Source organism: Larimichthys crocea, chromosome VI (assembly GCF_000972845.2).
Source record: "Larimichthys crocea isolate SSNF chromosome VI, L_crocea_2.0, whole genome shotgun sequence".
Lineage (NCBI taxonomy): Eukaryota > Metazoa > Chordata > Actinopteri > Sciaenidae > Larimichthys > Larimichthys crocea.
The window spans coordinates 24760514-24784601 of NC_040016.1; the positions used below are offsets into that span (position 1 = coordinate 24760514).

General features: G+C 43.2%; 2 protein-coding genes across 2 annotated transcripts in view; one reads left to right on the forward strand and one right to left on the reverse strand.

Annotated features, from left to right (window-relative positions):
* Positions 1-602: 602 nt before the first annotated feature.
* Positions 603-12105, forward strand: si:dkey-43k4.5 (potassium voltage-gated channel subfamily S member 2). Its single transcript, XM_027279342.1, has 10 exons — positions 603-869; positions 7397-7573; positions 7672-7805; positions 7952-8116; positions 8202-8373; positions 8455-8538; positions 8635-8796; positions 9404-9487; positions 10827-10919; positions 11180-12105. The coding sequence occupies exons 2-10, from the start codon at positions 7403-7405 to the stop codon at positions 11627-11629; spliced, it is 1515 nt and encodes a 504-aa protein (XP_027135143.1). The 5' UTR covers positions 603-869; positions 7397-7402; the 3' UTR covers positions 11630-12105.
* A 3822-nt stretch (positions 12106-15927) lies between these two features.
* LOC104938909 (serine/threonine-protein kinase 4) overlaps positions 15928-24088 on the reverse strand; it is a 32312-nt gene continuing 24151 nt past the window's right edge. The window contains exons 10-11 of the mRNA XM_027279343.1: positions 22936-23084; positions 15928-19042 (exon numbers count right to left, since the gene is read on the reverse strand). Coding sequence (XP_027135144.1) covers positions 18884-19042; positions 22936-23084 — 308 coding nt within the window. The 3' untranslated portion in view covers positions 15928-18883. The remainder of the gene's footprint in view (positions 19043-22935; positions 23085-24088) is intronic.

The following is a 24088-nucleotide window of genomic DNA, read 5'->3' on the forward strand; positions in this document are numbered from 1 at the left end:
GTGCAGCAAATAAACAAAGTAAACATGACTCATGTAGTTTTTATGGGTGGACCCAGGACCCCAGCATAATGGTGTTCTTTAAAAACATGAGTCATGAAAAACTGGAGTTATAGAATAAATCTCCTGTGAGTCATGACAGAGATGCACCTGTGACGTCTGCATGAAGCTCAGTCTGCAGGATGCATGGTCAAAAGTTCATCAGCTGCACGTTCATGGAAAACTTGCTTACGATGCAGCGCGTGTCTCTGGATATCAGAGGAATATTACAGTAATAATAATAATAATAAACATTTAAATGACACCTTATTACAGTAATAATAATAATAATAAACATTTAAATGACACCTGAGATTTGACAAAGTTTCATTAAGACACACACACACACACACACACACACACAGGAAATATAAAAGTCCATTATGGAGATCATAACTTATTATTGACTACAGCAGACTAAGTCTCTACAGAGACATAAATATAAATACTCATAATCAAACTTGCTCTAAACACTGAGAGCATCATAACAACATGCAGGTGGGGGCCAGGAGCACTGACTGTCGATGTTTTCCGGAACGTGACGGAAAAAGCCGAAGACGGGCGAGGAGGAGACAGACAGACGGGCAGAGGTTCGGATGGAGGAAACCTGCGGACACTGACTGACTCCGGCAGCTCCTCCAGACACTCAGAGCTGCAGGAGGTGAAGCCTGGGTCAAAGTTTCCACCAGAGGAGGAAGAAGTGGAGAAGTGTTTTCTGCAGTTTTGTCTCTCTGAGAGGAGAAAGTGGAAAGTTCTCCGCATCATGGGGTGAGTCTGCGGCGGGAGGAGGACGCTGACCCGGGGATGAAAGAGCATCGTGACCAAACGCACAGGTAAAAAAAATAAATCATAATCATGTTTATCGTTTATTAATGAATCCTTCAGTTTGACTCTGTGATCTGACCTCATGTAAACTGTCACTTCTCTGTATTTTTTTTTTTCCACTGTTGTGATTTCAAGCCGCAGAGCTTCCTCGTGCTGAATTATAGATCAACTTTATTTCTGTACGTGCAGCATGGCGGGTCCCCGGAGAGCCCAGCATGGGGCCACATGTAATTATAGACACAGAGAGAGAGAGAGAGAGTCACCACTTTATCTTTCTTTTGTTTGTTTGGTGCTTTTATAACATAAAAATATCACTGGGAAAGAAGAACACCAACCTGCTTTTTGTTTTTATATTCTCGACATTTCAAATCTTCAGTTTCATTGTCAAAAACAAAGATTCTCTGATTTTAAGCAACAGAGCTGCAGACGTGATGATATGATATGAAACCATAAACACTCTGAATATCTTTACAAATGTAAAAATATAGAAAGAGTAGTGTGGAGATTTCATCCTAAACAGATGGTGCATGTGTCTGTAACCTCTGGGAACAGTTTATAAAATAATCTAATAATCTAAATGTGCACTTACTGTTAGAATGGATTAAGAAAGCTGGATGTGGTTGAAAGCTCAGGAAGTTATATATTATAAAAACGTTCATATCTGTTTAAATATTTGAACTGACACAAACTTCAGCTCGTCCTCATTAAACCTCACATGATGAACGCAGTGTGTGTTTTTACGGCAGCTTCACGTTTGCAGTAACCTCTGAGATGTGTATTACATCACCGCCGTGCCCATGTTGTGCTGTGTGACTGTAACTCCACACACAGACTCACATTACATCGTATTACTCTACACACAGGACGGAGCCTTCACCGGTCGTAGTAGCTCTGCCTGTGGTTTGTTTCCTCCAGGAGCTCTGAACTAAACCTGCATCTGAAGAACCAATTTATTTAAAAACTTAAAACTGACTCAAAAACTAGTCTCAGCTGATACAGAGAGTCCAGCGGCAGAACTGAGGAGTCGGTCCCATGCAGAGTCAGGAGGTGGTCAGCTGGAGTATTAGTATCATCAATCAGTTGTGCAGGGTTTGCAGTGGTTTACTGCTCCCTCCCTCTCATTAACTTTCTCTGTCACTTGACCACTCTGTGCTCCGGACACAGACTGGATACATGAAGTAAACAAAGCCAGAACACAGCAGGCACAATATTATAGTTTGGTTTCAGTGATGTTTCAGGCTGACCGTGGATCAGTCTGACCGGTCCGAGTGTCTGATTGGTCACCGCTGTCATCGTGACGCTGGTTTGCATTTCTCTCTGCGCCACTATCGCTGCAGCACAAAAACGCAGACCACAGGGCTGCAGGGCTGGATCTGGTCTGAGAGAGTTCAAGAAAAAACCTGCATTGCAGATCTTAAAGTCTTACAGGCCTTCATACTGGGGCAGTGACCAGTGCAGAAGTCATGAGCTTGTAAATACCATCGGACCAGCATCGTTTGTGTTATAAGATGACTGAGCCGCAGTCAGAGAAAAGATGTTTGTCCCATTTGCTTTAAAAAGCTCTTTGTTCCAAAGGATCCTCTAAATTTCTAATGTCTAAATGGGGAGAGAGCATCACGTCCATTAAGGAGTGACCAGAGTAAGCGGTGTAGGTTTGTTTGTGTGTACTCTCCACCGTTCGAGCAACTACCTTGCACTTAGAAATCCCCAGATGATTGCCCGATCGTCCTCCGATCCTAGTACGACACCAGAACCGGCTACAGGCCCAAGAAGCCCGCTGGAACCAGGACCTCTGTGGGAAGTGAAGACAGTAACAGAGATGCAGAAAGACGACACACCGCCTGCAGAGACACAAAACTACCAGAAAGAAACACAAACTTTCCGTCCTGTGTAGGAGGAGTGGGAGGCCAAAGTTTGCAAAGTTTCAGAAGTGAATATATAAAGTTCTTTAGTTGGTTTTTATTTCTTGTAGTGAATGAAATGTAACTCATAATGTACAGGGGCAGAGTGCTGCATTTATGGATCCGAATACTCGATGATATGGACTAGAACTAAACCAGAAACATGATGCTGAAACCTGGTCCTGCGGTCAGCAGCATCGTAGTCTGAAGGTATAGGGACGTTACAGAGACCAGCTGTGATTAATGTCTTGTGTGCTCAGTTTGTTCGGGTCCAAGCTGCAGCTGTCCCATCTGAATATCCCGTTTCAAACGGGGACATATTGGATTCCACAAACACGATGCCGGTGAAACGCTGCTCGATTGTGAAGACTTGTGATCTTTAGAAGGCTGTTTGTGCTGCTACGCATATTATTTAAGTTATTTAAGTTCTTTTAACTTCACCGTGAATCATCTAAATATCTGAAACTAACTCTAAAATCATTTATCAGTGAGATATTACCTTTGCCCGCTATAATTGGTATTTCTTTAAAACAATACATCAATGACAGAGTGAAAATAATGCACCGATGTGAAAGAGGTCGATCGTGATGGACCCACAGAGAGAATCTGCTCGGCTTTTATAACGAGTTTCATCTCATTGTTTCTGTTTTCAGAGGAAACTCACTGCACTGTGCACTAACCAGCACTGAAGTCACATGACTGATCAGCTGTTTCCGTGATGGCTCCACACAGATCTTCACATTAACACATGAAACAAACACAAACGTCTGATTTACCTCCAGTTTTCTGTTGCTGCTCTTTCAGTGGCGTCATCGTGTTGCACCTTCTTCTTCTTCTTCTGCTTTTCTGTCAAACAGCTCCTAACGGTCGTGGATGGAAACGTGCACTTAGTTTTTCCAAATGACTCGAAAATCCGGTTAAAATTTACGACACATTTGGATGAAACACGACTGTCGTCATGTCGAGTGTGCAGCTCTGTGCAGCTCGTCGTTTCACCGCTCTCATCGTGTCGTTTTCAGGCAGCTCTTTCAAAACCGGCGTCAACGAGATTCATGAACAAAGTTAAATGATTGTGAGTGAAGGATGAACTCCTGCAGTGTTTTGGTCTGTTGCTGGATGTGGGTTTATACGCAGTAATGTACACTCACTGGCCACTTTATTAGGTACACCTTGCTAGTACCGGGCTGGACCCCCTTTTGCCTTCAGAACTGCCTTAATCCTTCGTGGCATAGATTCAACAAGCTACTGGAAACATTCCTCAGAGAGTTTGGTCCATTTTGACATGATAGCATCACGCAGTTGCTGCAGATTTATCGGCTGCACATCCATGATACGAATCTCCCGTTCCACCACATCCCAAAGGAGCTCTATTGGATTGAGATCTGGTGACTGTTGAGGCCGTTTGAGCACAGTGAACTCATTGTCATGTTCAAGAAACCAGTCTGAGATGATTGGAGCTTTATGACATGGCGTGTTATCCTGCTGGATGTAGCCATCAGGAGACAGGTACACTGTGGTCATAAAGGGATGGACATGGTCAGCAACAATACTCAGGGAGGCTGTGGCATTGCAATGATGCTTAATTAGTACTAAAGGGCCCAAAGTGTGCCAAGAAAATATCCCCCACACCATTACACCACCACCACCAGCCTGAACTGTTGATAGAAGGCAGGATGGATCCATGCTTTCATGTTTCTGACCCTACCATCCGAATGTTGCAGCAGAAATCGAGACTCATCAGACCAGGCAACGTTTTTCCAATCTTCTATTGTCCAGTTTTGGTGAGCCTGAGCGAATTGTAGCCTCAGTTTCCTGTTCTCAGCTGACAGGAGTGCCACCCGGTGTGGTCTCTGCTGCTGTAGCCCATCTGCCTCAAGGTTCGACGTGTTGTGCGTTCAGAGATGCTCTTCTGCATCCCTCGGTTGTAACGAGTGGTTATTTGAGTTACTGTTGCCTTTCTATCAGCTCGAACCAGTCTGGCCATTCTCCTTTGACCTCTGACATAACAAGGCATTTTCACCCACAGAACTGTTTCTCTTTTTCGGACCAGTCTCTGTAAACCCTAGAGATGGTTGTGTGTGAAAATCCCAGTAGATCAGCAGTTTCTGAAACACTCAGACCAGCAACCAAACAACCATGCCACGTTCAAAGTCACTTAAATCACCTTCTGATGCTCGGTTTGGACTGCAGCAGATCGCCTTCACCATGTCTACATGCAAAGGCTGATTAGAAATTTGCGTTAACGAGCAGTTGGACAGGTATTTTCTTAAATATGATGCACTGTTATGCAGTTGGACAGGTATTTTCTTAAATATGATGCACTGTTATAGACTGAACTCACCGGCCACTATATTAGGTACACCATTGGTTTTATGCATAAAGCTAGTAACTATGGGTACGAAGTAAAAAGCCTGAAGTGAAGTTGGAGTTATGAAGTATAAAGATTGCACTTAAATAAACTTCTTGAGTAGAATTACTATCTAAATTATAGTATTTTTTAGTTATTATTATATTATTATAGTAATTTTAGTATTTTTTAAAATGCTGACATGCTTCCACCGCCCACGCCTCCGTGAAGTTTGTCTGCACTTCACAAATCTCCGAGCTGAAGAGAGAAAAACCCGATTAAAGCCGGAGAAGGAAGAGAGTGAACGATTGAGAGACAGATGAAGTCCGACCGCTCTGCTTAAAACACCATTAAGTCCACATTAGGTTAACACCTGCCTGTGATTCCTCAGGCCATTTCCTACACTCTGCAATTAGACACTATGCAGCGTTATTACATTACGTTACAGCTACACTTCACCTGCAGCGAGGCACTTACTGCTGCCTCCCTCCGCCCTGTCCGACTGGAGCAGCTGGTTGATTTTGCAGCGGGAGGCTTCACTCTGATCAGAAATAAAGAAATAATAACGTGAACATTGTGATCCAGATCTTCATGAAACTTCACGTGTTGCTAGGCGATATTAAAACCAACATTTGCCAACTGAACTGGCAGAAATGTTAATATTATTATTATTATTTTAAGCAACAACAGCGGGAAGAGAGCAGCTGAAAACTTTAAATATATAATAATGCTTCCACAGCTTTAACGTGAGCTTTGTTATTTATTCATCTGTAGTCTTATTGTGACAGCGTGCACACTGTGTGGGCGCTTGTACGGAGCGTACAGTGTGTGTGGGCGTCTCAGTTTTGGCTGCAGTTATGTGTGTTTTTTTTTTAATCACATGGAAACAGGTTGATGCAACATAATGTTGAGAGGAGCTAAACTGTGATTTCAAAGATGTTACACACAGAACGCGTTGACACGTGGATTCCAGTAAAAGCTCTTTGGCTCTCGACCCGTGCGCACAGTTTGTAGTTAACATTAAAAATGTCTGGCACATCAAATTAGTGTCTGCTCGTCCACGTATTAGAAGTGCATTTAGCCGAGTGGATGGAATTAGAGTGCCTGCATCACGGAGAGGAAGCTCTGGGAATAAAAACCGAGGCTCCTCCTCGTCAGAAAGTTTTCATGACCGGGGTTTTTAGTGATCGCTGACTCAGCTTGAGATGAAGAACATCTGAGTCACGCCCAGACAAAAACTTTGTTCCAGAGCTGAATGTCTTTACCCGGTTTCTGTCTCTCACTGGCTCCAACTGAAGATGTCTCAGTAATTTCATTAAACATCTGGTCACTTTATTTTTTATTAAACGTTGCTCAAACACGGGGAAATGTTGCATTTGTTGGGGAGGTGGATTCATGCACATTTGGTTTCTCTAGTGAGTATTTGAACAGTTTGTCCTCAAAGTTGATGAGCGACGTTGACAAGAACCAAATGGCTAAACGTCCGGGTCAGAACCTCCAACTGCAGCTCTTGTGGGGTGTCTTTGTCTGCAGCAACAACGAGTTCAAGGTGTTGACTCGGCCTCCAAATCCAGCAGATCTCAGTCCAGTCGAGCGTCTGTGCCCGGACAGGTCAGGGCTGTAATATTATTCATTGGTGCGTTTTCACCTCCGAGCTTTGTCGGAATGATCGATGATACGATACGACACAAAGTCTGAATGAGCGATAGCACCGAGCTGCAGGATTAGTTTTCAGTACTCGCGCCTCACGTTGTGGTCACTGTGTGCAGCGTAAGGCAGCGCTCGTGTAACTGAATCTGTATGAGTGATATTAAATCTACGTCGATAAAAAAAAAAAAGAAATGATGTCATGAACACGTTTTGGTTTTGTTCTTCGACAGCGTCAGAAGACTGAAGGAATGAACATCAGGAAAATACATTTACAGTCGTCTACAGTGAGTTAGACAGAGGACGTCTTCAGTCACAGTCTTTGTCTGCGTCCATAAAGTGTGAAACTGTCCTTTAAGATGTCCAGCATGAGCCACAACACTCTTTCGTGTCATCTCTCTACATTTCTTGTTGACTCTCCTCTGTATGTGCTGCTTATTTTTATGCAACACGTCTTGTTAGTGTCTAATCCTGTAAGGATCGGGTCATACTGCTGAAATATGATGATAACACACGTGCACATATTCAGACTTCTCTCCTGGAAGACGTTCGTAGTGTGGCGCTCGGCTGAGAGAGGAGCTCTGTCCTCAGCTGACCGATCACAGCTTGAAGACGGTCATCCCTGTTGTGTCTCCATCAGGTAACCATGGTGAAGGAGAGTCTGCCCAGCTGGGTCCACCAGGACTCTGACGAGGGTCTGGTCCACGTGAACGTCGGAGGTCTGAAGCGGAGCCTCTGTTCCAGCACGTTGAAGAAGTTTCCAGATACCAGGCTGGGAAAACTGCTGGCGTGTGACTCGGAGGAAGATATCCTGCAGGTGGGTCGGCCGGTCGCGGTGTGTTCTCTCTTCTTTCACTCATCACTCATAGTTTCCACCTTTCCTTCTGCCCTCCTGCTCTTCCTTCCTTCCTGTAGGTGTGTGACGACTATGACGTGCAGCAGCAGGAGTTTTATTTTGACAGGAATCCTGGCCTGTTTCCTTACGTCCTCCACTTTTACCAGACCGGCAAACTTCACATCATGGAGGAGCTGTGTGTCTTCTCCTTCAGGTCAGCACCTCCTTCATCAGCCTCACACACAAAACTTTCACAGTCAGTAATTCATCTGTCAGACATGCATTTCCTTTTAATTTCATGATTTAAAGCCCTAAAACTAAATACCTGCCTCTGATCTGACTCGTGTTTCCCCCACACAGTCAGGAGATCGAGTACTGGGGCATCAACGAGTTCTTCCTGGACAGCTGCTGCAGTTATCGATACCACGACCGAAAGCTGGAGAGCAGCCGGCATCGCAGCTGGGACGACGAGAGCGACGTCAGCAGCATCGACACGTCCGTGGACGAGATATCGGACTTAAACAGGTGATGGAGCCCTCTGAGACGCGTAGGCACGGGACCGCCTCTTTCTGTTAGTCGCCAACCGACTCGTCTTCCTCTGTCCTCGCAGAGACATGCAGCATTTCCAGAGGGTGCGTTACGGGAACGTCAGGAAGTGTCTGTGGCTGACGCTGGAGAATCCAGGGTACTCCATCCCCAGCAAGCTCTTCAGTCTGGTCTCCATCGGGGTGGTGCTCACATCCATTGCCACCATGTGCATCAACAGCATCCCGGAGTATCAGGTGTGTTTGTTCTGTCTGGCTACACTTCGGTCCAGCTGAAAAAGGGAATCTGCAGATCACTGATTATTCTTTTCCTCTCAGACGTTCGACGGTGAAGGGAAGTTGATCGAGGATCCGACCATGCAAGCTCTGGAGGTGTTCTGCATTTGCTGGTTCACCTTCGAGGTGAGGACACGAGAGCAAAGCCTGTGTTGGAGAAATGTGCAAAGAAATCAAAGAAATCAAAGATATCGACTGTTGCGTTCGTGTTCTGTCTTTGAGGTGGTGACGCGGCTGCTGCTCGCCCCGAACAGGAAGAAGTTCTTCCATCACCCTCTGAACATCATCGACATGGTCTCCGTGGCTCCCATCTACATCACCCTTGCCTTTGACTTGACCGTGGGATCAGAGTCTGAACTTGGAGACCTGGGGCGACTCATACAGGTTCAGAACTTTTAGCTGTGACGGGCTCTGTAGCTTCCCAACCGTTTGCCGCCCACAGTCCTCACCCTACGAGGCTGAAATACGGCGTGGAGGCGTGTTTGTGTTCATGCCGATTGGCTGAGCAACGGGATCGAAAAACGTGCATCAGTTCCAAATGTATCAATGACTCGTTAAACAGCTGTTCATGCAACCGCAACTTTCTATGATGTCTCCATAAAGAAACGATGGAGACCCACACGAGTCTGTAGCTGAGCTGAGATCAGACCGTCCATGTAATCATGGACTGAACAACCTCCTCTCACTATTAATCAATAATTGGTTGATCTTATTGATTCCAACAAATCATCTCATGAACCTCCACACACTTCATGGTCTTCATGGACATTTGGTCAATCAGAAATCTGCCACAGCAGTGGATATTCGAATACTCGGACGTAGTGGGTGTGTTGGTTTTGGGACATGGATCGTTAAAATGACAAAATTAGATTCTTGTTGGGAAATCAAATGCGCCTTGAGCACAGCGAGCGCTTTGGAGCCAAAATTAGAAACTGTTCGCTCTGTTTGAAGGTTTATTTTCACCGTCTCTGTCTCTGTCTCTGTGTCTCAGGTGTTCAGGTTAATGAGGATCTTCAGAGTTTTGAAGCTGGCCCGACACTCGACAGGACTGCGGTCACTGGGAGCAACACTTCGGGTGAGTCACAACTCCGACATGTTTGAGTTTACGTGACATTCGACTTCCTGACACGCCGTGACGTTCACCACCTGAAGGAAACTCAAGAAAATAAATAATTTTTTTTCATTTTTGGTCTTTAGACGAGACAGACAAACGACGGACTGTGAGCTGCAGCTCTGAGCTGATTCTCAGGGATTTGCAGGTTTGGGCTTCGAGGTCACTCTGAGACAAACAATGAGCTGCAGGAGAATAAAAGAAAAACCCCTGACTCCAAACATAGAGAGAGTTACTGCATATTATTGTGTCATTCATATAACTTTGACCCGTCTGTGTGGTCCTACAACAGACAATAAATTCATACAAACCAGAACCAGAACCCAGTACATCAGTTTTCTATGCAGCCTTTTTTCCTTCATTCCAGTTCAAACATAAACTCTCTTGAATCAACAAAGTATCAATATTTATATTCATAAACAGGGTGAGAAGACTTTTGATGCCAAGCAGGTTCAGTCAGTCATCAGTGTGGACTCATGAAGTGTCGGTCTCACCTGCAGAGACGTCGGTTAGCTCCTGCTGCTTCACTCGGCTCGACAGCCGGTCGGTACAGTCACAACAAACCGAGGAGACGATCAGACGTCACGCAGGAGCTGTAATGCCGACAAATCCTTGAAGAACGTGCTCGACTTTCTTTGTTTTACTGGATCTGAACGCATCATATTTACATTCAGATTGCAGCTGCACTTTAGGAAATGCTCCTGATCCGTGAGGTGAAACTCTGAGAGCCGTCTCTGCATTTTTAACTAATGCTGAAGTCTAAACACAAGACATTAGTTTAATCTGAGACACGCTGACTGGGTTTGATAATGAAGATAAATCCCACTTAGCAAAGTCAGGATGCGTCACTTTTAAATCAGGTTATATAAAATACAGTTATGATTTATTTAGACATATGAAATCCATTTGAAGAAATGTAACTCTTCCAACAAGAACGAAATGAAATTCACGAGCCTGATTCTGAAATATTTAAATTAAAACAGAATAAAGTAAATGATCTGAAATATTTAGTGCTGAGCGTCGAGGCTTTATTCAGTTCATGAAATTATCAAGTCTGCTTTTTATTCTGAGGAGACTGAACTGAAGTCTTCTTCTTCTCTGGTGTCTTTAGAGAAACAGGCAGAATCTAAAAATAAAGCAAAAAAAGACGTGAACATGAAATGTTCTGCTCTCGCTCCATGCTTCTGTCATGAGAGGTTTGCAGCTGTGAACAGGCTTTAGAGATGAGCCCCGTGCTTTAATCCTCCGTCTGTTCCAGACCTGGACACATTTAAAGTTTCTTTCCCCCCTGTCGTCTCTGCAGCACAGTTACCGTGAGGTCGGCATCCTGCTGCTGTACCTGGCTGTCGGAGTGTCCGTCTTCTCCGGTATCGCTTACACGGCTGAATATGAGGAGGTAAAGTCTGACTGATGTTCGCCTGTCGATGCTTTATCTGAGGTTTGGCTCTACTCCCACTTCTACTGATTCACACTCAGCTCAGACGGCAACAAACGAACCAGAGGAGGAATCTGTAAAGTCAGGAAACTCTGTAAATCTCACAGTGTTGCTGAAGAGCATCAGTGTTATTAAAATGAACTTCATGTTTTCTTCTTCATGGTTTGATTTCTGTGTTTTTGAATGATGTAACCACGTCACCTCCATCTGTCTGTTTTCAGGACGTAGGTCTGGACACCATCCCGGCCTGCTGGTGGTGGGGGACGGTGAGCATGACCACGGTGGGCTACGGGGACGTGGTGCCCGTCACGGTGGCCGGAAAGCTGGCCGCCAGCGGCTGCATTCTGGGCGGCACCCTGGTGGTGGCGCTGCCCATCACCATCATCTTCAACAAGTTCTCCCACTTCTACCGACGACAGAAAGCTCTGGAGGCGTCGGTGAGGAACAACAACCGCAGGAGGATGAGGATGAGCGCCGAGAAGGAGCCGGAGGAAGAGGACGAGGAGGACGGGTCGGACGGGGACAGCATATGTTTGGACGATGATGACATCGATGATATCGAGGAGGACGATGTAGATAATACGGACGAAGGAGGGGTGATCAACTACAGCTACGTGGAACATCCGTCGTACACGTCAATGCTGAGGAGGAAGGAGCTGCATCAGCTGTGAGGACGAGCTCAGAGACGACAGGTCTGATGTTTTCCTGTCAGACTCGGACAATAACTGAATTTCAAATGTACGAACTGCCATGAATGAGTCCATGAAAACCAACAAAGACAAAAACTCACGAGGGTTCAAAAAACTGAAAGTTCGAGGAGCTGGACAGAGAACGGAGGAGGTGAACCGTCACTTCAGGTCTTCCATGATGGACTGTGCTGCCATGACGTGCTGCAGGTTGGTCGTCGCTGCATGTGGGACGGTTCATACTGACACTAGGTGTGTTTCTGTATTTAAAAAACGTGAATGTGAAAAATCACTGAAAGAAAAAAGACTGAAGTGAAACAGCATGCAGACACATGAAGCTAGAGGAATAAAGAATATCATGCAAAACTGTGAAAGCTACTTTTGTGGAAGACGTAGAAAGAATCCATATTTAAAGAACGACAGCACGAAATTTATGAATGGAAACATTTCTGCAGCGATCTCTGTTGGCTGCAAGCTTCACGGTCGTACACACACTCAAATTCATATGCCATCACCTGTCATCTTGTTTTTTGAATGTATTCGAACGTGAGAATAGAAGTGGTATTTAAGCCGTAGCCACATCTGTCTGACTCTAAACGAGAAACTGTTACTGAGCTCATAAATCAAGAAGTAGGCTCATTTTCACATGACGCTGTCTTCTTTGGACCCAGAACTTCTGTCCACTAATTATATCTGCTCAGTGGTTCCACCTCAGACTCACCACCATCAGGTGTGGTCTTGGTTTTCCTCATGGTAACATGGTTGCATTGTGGATGGTAGGATGTTGATCTCAGTGTGTTAGTATGCGAGCACTGATGACGAAGCACAATTAGCACAGTAATTAGTTTTGTAATAAAGTAAAATGTTCTGATTCATCCTGAGGGAGCATGAACGTCTGCACAAATCGCCCAGTCGACGTTTTAAAGAGAGTGATCTAATGTTTCCACTCAAGCAGAGGAATGAATACATGAAGTATTTGATATTCATGTATTTATATTTCTTTCTGTGACTCTGAGCCAAATTGTGACACTAATACTGACGGACATGATACAGAACCATCTGGGCTGGTCGGGTTCTGTCTGAGGAAGCATCAGTGGCGTCGTGCCACAGAGTTCATTTACTGGATTGACTTTGTGAGACGTCCTCTGCGTTTACCGGATGATGGATCACACCTGTCAAACTGTCATTTAATATCAGACACGAGTCCACGAGCTGAGCGGCGACCAGCACGACGCGTCTCCGTCACTTTCCTCTTTGTCTCTGCTCAGCTTAATCTGAGTCTAATGTGCTTTTAAAGACACAACAATAAAATATTAAATGAAGATAAAGAGTTTTAAATGATGGAGTACCCCTCGCCTCACCCTAGAACCTACAGTGAGTTCTTATCTGGAGCTCGTGTTCATGCAGAAACGTGGCAAGCTTCACGGGAGAAGACTCACAGCATCTGTAGACAGATGAAATAATAATTATATATTTTTATACAGTATAATAATATTTGTCAGTGGTGGAAAAAATACAATACAACATCAGTAAAACGTAGTTAAAGCATCCAAAGAAGAAGTATCTGAGAGCAAAACGTAGTTAAAGCATCCAAAGAAGAAGTATCTGAGAGCTCAGACAACCATGATCCGGATCCAGGATGGACAAAGACACTGACAGGAAAACAAGTCGGGGGTCGGGAATCAGTGAGCACCCACCTCGTCAGTCAATCAATCAATCAGTCAAAGCAGAGTCGTGGTGCATGTCGGGTGAACTGACTTCAAATCTTTGTTCTCAGAGACAAACAGGGAGAAAAGTTGCGGAGCGATGACATTAAGACGTTTGTGGAGCTCAGCTTGTGTTTCACATAATGGATGTTCACGGAGGCCGAGTCCTCCTTCCTGTCTGAGAGCATTAAAGACGAGAGGCGCTGATGGTAACGCAGTTTGAAGCTCCGTCAGGACGAGTCAGGCCTGAAAGCTGTTATCTGTCAGAAAACATGAGAAGAAGAAGAAGAAGAAGAAGAAACTGGGCACCGTGAAGTTTTTATCATGATTTGATAAACATTCATAGAACGTTCCTCTGCTGGAACACAGCTCAAAGTTTGTGATCAGAGAAAGATGCAGCCAAACATGATGTTGCATGAAGCATGCACATCAAATAGTTGTAGAGGAGGACAGATGTGTCATGTCCAGATGTTGGTAGTGTTGTAGAGGAGGTCCTCTCTGCAGAGCTGGAGGTCTTGAGGAGGTCTGTGAAGGTAGAGAGGGATCTGTAGGACGTTCCACCAACGGGGAACAACAGACAGAAAGTTTGGACCGTCCTGAGAGGACAGGTGTTAGAACCTGGAGGAGGTAACATCTGTCTGTGTGAGGACGTTCAAGGACCAGAGACTGCTTTGTCGTCAGTGTTAGAGATCTGAGTTTAACGTGGCTGCTGCAGGTCGACGAGCAGCGAGGTGACGTGATCCACCGTGTTCTGGATCATCTGAAGTCTGTCTTAACACCGTACTCACATGCGTGTATGTGCAGTTTTTATCACGCTGACCTTTCATATTGTGTTTCCAAAGAAAGCAAATCTATATTTTTACTTTGGCTTCTTTAAATAGTAGTTACTTAGCAACCAGTGGCTCCAGAAAAGAAAACTGTGAAGCGACTATTGCTGCAGTGCCATAATTAAAAGTTTTCAGTTCATGTTCTGGAAACTGGAGAAGAGTGGACGGGTTTAAATTCTGCTTCTGGACCCCAAAGTGTTTGTCCGAGGCCGAGGGGCTCCAAGTACAGGAAGTCTTCAGTGCCAGGTATGTCAGCGATATCTGAACGGAGCCGCTGGCATCGATCCGCAACCCTTTTAAAAAACCTGATGACAAATTAAGGAAACTTATTTTGAACCGCAAAGGCAGCAAAAACACGTCCAACAACTCTCTTTATGAATTCTGCTTCAGCAGATGTTTCAGCTGAGGAACAATGTTCAGGATTTTATATGAATAAAACAGAATCTTTGTGCACAAAGTGTTTAGTCAAAGACACTTTCAGGAGTTTTGAGCAGACGTCTGAATCACCTCCTCAAGCCTCATTATGTTTAATTATGTCAATATTACAATAAATCGCGTTGCCTTTATGCCAAAAATAAGCGTGTTCTGTTCCAGATACAGAGACGTTTCCCAGTAATGTCGTGGAAACTCGTTAAAAAAAGAAACACTATTTATTTCTGCAGCCACAAACACACACCCTTTTTATTTTGGGCTGAGAGAGTAACGGCACACGCGAGATCAGATTCGTGGCCAGCTGATTAAAAATTCATCTCTGCTATTTTGGCAGACAGAACTCTGGACGTGGTGGAAAAACAAGAAACTTTCAGAACTTTCAGCGCGTTCGTCAGATCTGAGGAGACGAGAGAGGAAACTTTAAGAAAGCCTCAACGTCGGCGAGCTCAGAAAAAGAAACTTTACAAGGTGAAACATGGACGGACCGTCACATCATGTTTGTGAGGCTGTAGTGTTTTGTCTTTCAGCACATTGGCACTAATATACAGTTTCAAAAAGTCTGAATCATTTCCTAAAACAGCTGCTCACAAATTTTTATAAACTACACTCACACAGGAGGAAATGCTGCATTTGTTGGGGACCATTTCCGGTGGCGGATTAACCCACATTTGAAGTAGCAGGGCCGAGTGTGTGTTCTGAACATTCATCAGGCCGCGCTACAAACACAATAATGTTAGTGACTCGAGTGTTTTCCTCAGATTTGTGGAATCACGTACATTTATTCAAGTACTGTACTTAGGTACACGTTTGAAGTACTTTCTACTTCTACTCCGCAACATTTCATCCTGCGATGTTTTTACTGTTGACCCTACAAATACATTTTAGCGTCTTTCATAATTTAGAAAATTTATTTAGCTGCAGAAAAGGTACGAATGAATTTATCAGCTGTGTGAGAATGAACCACAGACAGACGGGGATCGACACAATCTTTGATATCATGGTAAAAGTTTAACGTTTTGTTTTAAAATAAAAGAATGGATGAAGGACGAAGAACAGAAACGAGTGACTGAAGCATTTTTTGGATTGTTATTTTTATTCTATTTTATTATTTGGATCGAAAAAGACAACAGGAAAGTAAAGAATAGAAGAGGAGCTTCACAAACACTAGAATATGTAATGGGACATTTTCTGCCTTTTACTTACTAACAACTTAAATTCACTGAATTTATAGAAACTTCAGACAGAAAAGTGTCGAAGAAGCATCAAAGAAACATTTCTACTGTCAAAGTGTAACAACATGAAAGAAGAAACAGGCGTCTTAACTTTTCTTTGTTTTTATTCATTTATTTAGACAAGCAAGAAAAAAAAATACACAAACCAAATATCAGTGATCTCAAACATATGCAAGACTTCCACTGCATAAAATATACTTCAGAAACTGAGCGAACACAGGAAGTGTGCAAAACGTGAGAAGAGCTCTAAAAAAAAAAAAGACAAAAAGAGTTAACAGCTGATCCGAAACACAAAAAGTCTGCACGAAGAAGAAGAAGAAGAAGAAGAAGAAACAGACAGTGAATCTTTGTCCGGTTCATTTATCCGTTGAGGAGAAAGTGGTTTGTATCGTAACGACGTTTGTGCTCGAATACTGAGAGATCGCAGAGCACAAACTATAAAACATGAACACCTGCAGAAAGTAAAAGATATCCGAGCTGCTGAGGACGTCCTATGAAAACGAATAAATTAAACACGAGCAGCCTTCACAGTGGAAAAGATGAATGTTTGTTTCAGTAGGATTCAGACGTCGTAACCGATTCACTCGTTAAATAAATCAGAGTTTGTGCTCCTGAAACATCGTCTTTACAAAAAAAAGAGTTTGAACTGTAATTAAGTCTTGTGCTTTGATTTTAAACTCTGCTGAATGATCGTAAGCAGAGCGTACGAATGAACCTCGTTTGGCCTCGTTAGTCGCAGAGGTTCAAACTGTTTTAAATCTCCAGTGATTTCGACTTAAAATGTGAGAGAGTTTCTTCACCACAGCACCAACAAGAGCTCCATTATTAGCAAAATGTTCCCGTTTTTTTCTTCCATGGGATCAATCAGAGCTGGGTATCGGTACTTTAAAGTATCGACCAAAATGACTCAGTACCGAGCGGTATCGACACGTCTGCGTTCGACCTTTTTGTACCCAGATCGAGAGAAAAAGCCAAACACCGGGTATCCAATGAAGTACCCGGCTGGTACTCCACTTTTAAAAAGGTGCTGGTCTTTATTTGAAGCGATACCCAGCCCTGTGCTCGATCACCGTTTCAAAAAGAAAGCAGCAGAACATCCAGAAGTGACAAAATAAGGCAGAAAGAACAAAAATAAAAATCCCTTGTAACACAGAACAGAACCTGAAGAGTCCTGCACACAAAGAAGCCACGGCAGGTTTAGACAGCATTCTGATATCTCAAGTCCAGCTGCAGGATTTCCTGCGAAGAAATAACTTAACTGGGGGTTGAACCCTTCGACTCGTCCAATGAAACCATGATATACAAATCGAGACAAACTATCTTACAGCCGTTTCTCATCACTGCTGTCATTATTCTTTACACCCCTGAGGAGTTTCATGACCTGAGACACATCCCGTCTCCGCGCTAACCACTAAACCTACGTAGAAAAATATAAACCTCCTCTATGTTTTGTGCTGGATGGATGAACCGCGAACGAGAGGCGAGCGGCTGAGTCGCTCGGAGGAATGTCAGAAGTGAAGTCGATTCTGGATCCACGCCAGATTTTTAGTCTGCGGCTTCTTGGCACTTTTTGTTGTTGTTGTTGCATCTCGTCCGGTCGACTGTGCCAGATCAAACTAAAAACACCCGGGAAGTAAAAAAGCTTTGCTGAATCTATTCCATCGACTCGTCGACCCGGCTCTTCGTTTGTAGCTTAGTCAGGGAGGAAAATCCACTGATTACGATTCAATTCCCTTTAAACGTTTCGCTTCACGCTGTCGGACACATTATGTGTATATTATTCTGTTTGTTCCCAACCTTTAAAATGAAACTAATTAGAGAACATCTGCGCTGTTCAGCATCGAATCAATGTTTCATTTATAATAATAATTCATGTTTCTAACACACTGCGATGTAATAAACAAAACAATATATGTCAACAACTATAAGTCTGTAAGTGGCGTGTAAAACAGCTGTAATAAGTTTTTAATTGTTGACAAACACTGAACGTTAATAACTAATTAATACATTATAGTGTGTTATTAAACACGTATGTTTATATACTGAGGTCAAAATAAATCTAATGTGTCACAAATTATGTTTTTTTTTTTTTTTTGTCATCTTGGGAACCACCGACTGTCCGATCTAAAATCTTGTGCGTGTCTTTGAGTGAAACTGGTTCTGTTGTGCAATCAGAACCAGTCAGAGCGTCCAGTTAGATGATGATGGTGTAATCTCGTAAAGTAAAGTACCAACAAACATGATCATCATCCTGACGTGTAACTTCAGAGATCAAACTCTCCCTGAACCATTTTTCACGCTTCTTTTCTGACGTGAGGAACTTTTAAACATCACTTTCTTTTTTTTTTTTTTTGTAACTAAAACATGATGAATCATGATCACGGCTTCAGCGCAGTGTGTCGAGAATAAAACTAACCCAGGAACAAAGTTTATGCGATGTTTCCCCCTCTTTCTTTCAGCTGATACGTTTGTTCACATTTATCTTGAAACTCTGATCCGCGTTTATAACGCGAAGCTTCAAACTGACCGATATGTTATGAGAGAAGAGGCAGCCGCGTGCTGGAACAAACCAATAATCTGCATTTTGATCCATTTCTAGATCGGAGAACTGAGAAGTGGTTAACAGATGGGTACCGAAGTTAAAAAGATGATGTACCACATGATTAAGTAAAAAAAAAACACACAAAGGGAGCTTTTAACAATCCTCAAACAGAAAGAAAGTCGCAGGTCCAGACCAGCTGCTGTCCGGATCATTATTAAACTTCCTTAATTGTCATTTCTTCAACCGTTAAACCCAGAAATGTTAAAAAAACAAAAAGTTCTTGGAGACGTCAGATTATCTCACGAAGGCAGAATAAAGGAAAGTTTCTGCTCTTTGTTCTTCTTCAGCAGTTTGACATCTAAAGTGAGGTTGTTTTTTTTTTAAATCACGGTGTCGTCTCGGGTCAGCTACGTTTTCCCGCCTCACGGACGTTTCACGAAGCTGCTGCAGAGAGATGACAGACGTCCAGCCGATGCCGTGAAGAGGTCGGCGGCTCCTTCTCAGAAGTTCTGCTGCCGCCGTTTCTTGGCCTCGATGGCGTCCAGGATGGGCTTCCTCTTGGCCTGGTAGCGCTGATGGATCTCCTCGATCTCCTGCTCCATCTGAGGGTCCAGAGAGGCCAGGCGGAGACGCAGCTCCTCCACCGACCACGTGCTCACCTGCACGGACACATCGAACATCACCTGAGTTATCATCTTCCAAACTTTACTAAAGTATGATTGATGAGTTGAACAGAACATTTACAGGGAACTACTTTAGTATCTAGTTAATCACATCAAACGTTCTTTATTTCCAGCTCCTCTAATGTGACGTTCTCAGCCTCTCTCTGTCTTTGACTTCACTCAACATTACAAACATTTAGAACAGTGGTTCTCAACTGGTCTGGCTTCGGGACCCACCATCACCCCTAAAGGACAAGCTGTGACCCAAATTGAGGAAAATTTTCAACTTCTCAAATTTATTTAATGAAAAGATGGTGCAGTTTGGTGGGTGTCTATTAACATTATACTGTGGCGATTGTAAATAAACGGCACACCGCGGTCAAAAAAATCCAGCTTCAAAAATAAAAAGCACAGAATGTTGTTCGTAATAACTTTTTTTTTCTTTCCCAGGCAAAGGCCCGCGACCCACTGAGAGGGGGGTCGCGGGCCTTTGCGGAGCCCGTTCTCAGTGGGTCGCAACCAGTTGGAATCACTGATTTAGAAGACGTCAGCTCGGTTTGAGGAGACTGGAACATTTTTTATTATCTTCAGACGTTTATAGACTGAACTAATACATGCTGAATATCAGAGGACACAGATGACGTATCCAAACTTAAATCTAAACATTTAGTTCTGTCATCAGCAAAATAAACTGATTTGTTTGTAAGTAGAACTTTATTAAGTCTGAATTATTTAATTGAACAATATTATTATTTATATTCATGATACACTTTGTTTAAATTACCCCCAGTTTACACTAAATTCCCATGGAGTTTCCGATTTGGAATATTCCCAAGCTTAACTTCCCTTCTGGAAAGTTTCTGGAAACTTTCTGCCCCTTTGCAACCCTCGTCATCTTTAACACCAGCATGACTCAGTGTAGCACTGTACATGCATATCCTTATTTACGCCTCACATTAATTATACTCCAGCTGTTCTGGAACATCTCGCCCTTCTTTTGGTGACACTGTTCGAGAGCCTCGAGTCTAAATCACCAAACAACGAGAGGTCGGTAGCTCCCAGCTGGACCTGAAGCTTCTCAGAGATCTCAGGTTGTTCTCGTTGTTCTCTTGATAACTTCGAGGATCAAATGGTACCGAGTCCATTAACTGACACTTAAGGAAATCTTTAGCACAGCCTAAAAATATCTCACGCGTGGCAGCGATAATCAAGGTGTCTGATAAGTGGATCTATTCTCGGAGCTTTCAAAGGCTTCATCTATTGACATGCTCTCTGTTGTAGGCTCAGATAGGGACCTGATGCCTGCTTTAGCTCTTCCCCCGGGGGGATTCCCCCTCTCAGCTTTTACCAGCAGCGCTCCACGCTCCAGCTATTTATTACCCACAAATCAATAGAGCTAAAATAATACTGGCGTCCTAGTCCACTAGGAGGGTAACCGTGAACAGAGACGATGGAAGGACCGACGACTGGACCACAGCGGGGTCAACATGACACCGACGACCGAAACCTTCAGTCAGGTTTAAACACTGAAATATTTGAGACCTGTGAATTAATTTAGCAATCAATTAAGATCAGAGTGTTAAAACATTAATGACATTTGTTGGTAAAATGTTGAACATATCCAAGGTGGATTTGGGCAGAAGCTAAATTATCTGTACTGCTCATTAATCTGCTGATGATTTACCCAAATTAACCGATTTATCTGTTGGTCTATAAAATCAAACGATTAGCCCGAGGTGACGCCTCCAGAGTTTCAGTTTAAAATCACATAAGAAAGAAAATAAGCAAATATTTAAAGAGAAGCTGAAGGCGATTAATGTTTGATATGTTTGCAACAAGATGAACCGATTATTAACTCATCTGCTTGGAGCAGTAGGTGTAAAGAAAAATATGACTTACACTATTTTCACAGGTGTAAGTCATTTTAATTTGCAGCATCTTTATAATAGTTAGTTGAAGCCCTGAACAGGTTTTTTCTTGGTGCAACTATTCACTGAAATCACACAAACATCTAATTCCTGCAGTATTTTGTTTTTGTGGAGCGTTCCTTTGAAAAATGTTCTTCATCAATAACATTCAACAGAAGTTTGGAGTTTGTTGGGCTGAAGTCTGATATTAAAAGATGTTTATTTACATAAACGTCACATAATGTGAAGACAAACTAACCAAAACAAAGTGAAACATCTTCACAGATGTGACTCTTTTACGGATTTATGAAACGTTTTCAGTCATTAAATAAATTCATCAAAAACTAAAACTCGTCCTGGTCGAGGTCGTGACTTCATCTCGACTACAACACAGCAAAGACGGAAAACGACTTCACAGATTGAAATTATTAATTAAACACACGAAAGATTTAAAAACGACGATCGAGGATCATTTTAAAGATTTTTACCAACTTAATTCAAACCGTCATATTAATGTGAAATGCCTCATGCAGGATTTATTTAAAGATCACGTGTGAACTCGTTAACTTTTAAACCGTCGGCCTCGTTAATGATGAACCTGCAGTCTGGGATTTAACCTTCTGTCGTGATCCGTTAGACGAGACTACGGTTCTCTCCTCGAGATGGAAAAAAGGAGGCAGACGGGACGGAGTAATTCAGGGAGGTTCTTCTACGTCTGATTCTCATGAATAATCCAGGTTAGTGCTTTCCCACAGCATGTTCTGTGCTGCATTGTCACACCACTGAAACATAAGCCACGTATAAAAAGGGTAAATATATATGTGAGCATGTCTTCATACGAAGCTGCTGCTATATCTTCTCAACCTTTGCTGAGAAGGTCTGCAGAACACCGAGTGTAAGAACATTACTACAGGAACAGCAAAGTGGACTGATCTAAAATTAAACAGCGTGAGCGTGAAGCTGTCAACAAGCCGCCTCAAAGTATTAAAGAAACGAGCTTCTCATCCTCACATCTGCAAGTCTGACGTCCACAAAGCGGAGCAGGTGGACCTGTGCTGTCAGATGAAGATGTTTGATGAAGCTCACAGATGGTTTGTGTGAAGTTACTGCTGTTAGGAGTTAAACACAGAGCGGTAACGATGTGAATAAACGTGATGAATGATATACTGGTTCAGTAACGCGATGAGTTTCTTTATAATTTGATTATTTCCTCTTCTTTTAAACGAAGTTCAGGTTCTGGAGGAGTTCTTTAAAAGGTCCAGTGTGTAGGTGCGATCGCTGCATTGCAATCTCCTCACATCACATCACATCACATCACAGAAACAACTGTTTAAAAAGGCTCCGAGTCAGTATTTAGTTTGTCTGTTCTGGGCTCCTGTAGAAACGGTGTTTGAGATATTTAAATTTAATTTTGTTTTTACTGGAGCCAAATATTGAAATTACAGTCAACATTTAAAGAATGGTCGATGTTTACGTGTGTGTGTGTGTGTGTGTGACATCTATTAAATCTGACAGTGTGTTGGTGTCACAACAATGTGAGATACACCTACTGAAGATGACGTGTGTGTGTGTGTGTGTGTGTGTGTGTGTGTGTGTGTGTGTTCACAGTTACAGTATTAAACAGAACTAAAGTGAAAATCAGGGTCACCCTGCAGTCACCTGTCACTGTCTGTTAGTGTAACAACAAACATGCAAGTCTCAACTGGTGCATGAACCACACACACACACACACACACACACACACACACACACACACCACTTTGTATTTAAAGGTCACATATTTAATATTTAATTCCTGCAGCAGCCATTCGTCCTGCTTACACGTCTCTGAGAAGACGCTGTGTTTTTCACTCGCTGTGTTTTTCACTCGCTGTGTTTTTCACTCGCTGTGTGTAACAATGACAAAGAAAACTGTTGGCGGTGTTGTTCCCATGAAAAACAACACACACACACACACACACACACACACACACACGAACTCACCACCTGAAGGTCTCCTTCAGCGGGCAGTTTGCGGTTGTCTGCGTTGTTCTCTCCTCGTCCTCCGTCGTTGTGACTGTTGGCCTCCTTCTCCTTCTGCTCGAAGTACTCGAGGAAGGACGGCTTGGCCTGCTGCATCGTCTCGTCTCTCCCTGCGAGACACGGCATCGACATTTACTTTGTGACGCTGTTTACATGAACGTAAAAACACAAAAGGAACACGGCTTTGTTGGGATACATGGAGGATATTTTGTCTTTAGGTGCAGCTTAATGAGAGTCAAGACATTGGTGAGATTGTCTTTAGGTGCAGCTTAATGAGAGTCAAGACATTGGTGAGACACTTCTGTTTACGTACATAAATCTGTACACCTCCGTTCTCTGAAGATAATGAAGCACTCCTCAGTCAAACAGCCACATCCAGAGAAGAGAACAACACAGAGCCAATTTAAAGTTCCCTTCGTCTCCACTGAAGGCAGCGCTCTTTAGTAATTAAAAGGTTGGTGAAGATGTTTTTATACGTGCTGTACAGCTACAGTGAGCGCACATGTCATCACTGTAACTCAATTCACCGTCAGTCGATGACGTTTTCTGACCTGCACCTCCTTTATGTGGAAAACTTCTGCTAAACCTTTACAAGCATGTTGCAAGAGAGAAATGCACCGTGATAAATAACTGTAGAAGGAATGAAGCAGAATTTTGAATCGAGTGGTGTAGTTGCTGATTTCAGCACCCTCGTCTCACCCTTTGTTTCCCTCATGGTGGCCATGAAACATGTGAGAAACACAAGAGTCTCTATGCAGAGTCAGTGTGTGGTTTGTCCCTGCTGGGCTACCGTACTGTAAACGTGGCAGTTCCCCTTTGCACCGCTCTGTTTGAACCCGTCCATCACACGTCAAACCCACCAGGAGTGAACTTTGTTAACTTGCTGAGATTTGGTCATTTTTCTTGGTCTGTGCTTCTACCATGAATGAATTATGCTACAAAGTTTTTTATTTGTTTTTATGATGATAAGTCTGCTCAGGATGTTTCATTTCATTCTATGATGTTTTTGTGTCTGATTCAAGAATTAAGAATAAACCAGTCGCGTGTCGTCGAGCGGTGAGACACTCCGGTGCTCCGTTAATTTAAGAGGTAAGGCAACAAAAACAAAGCAATT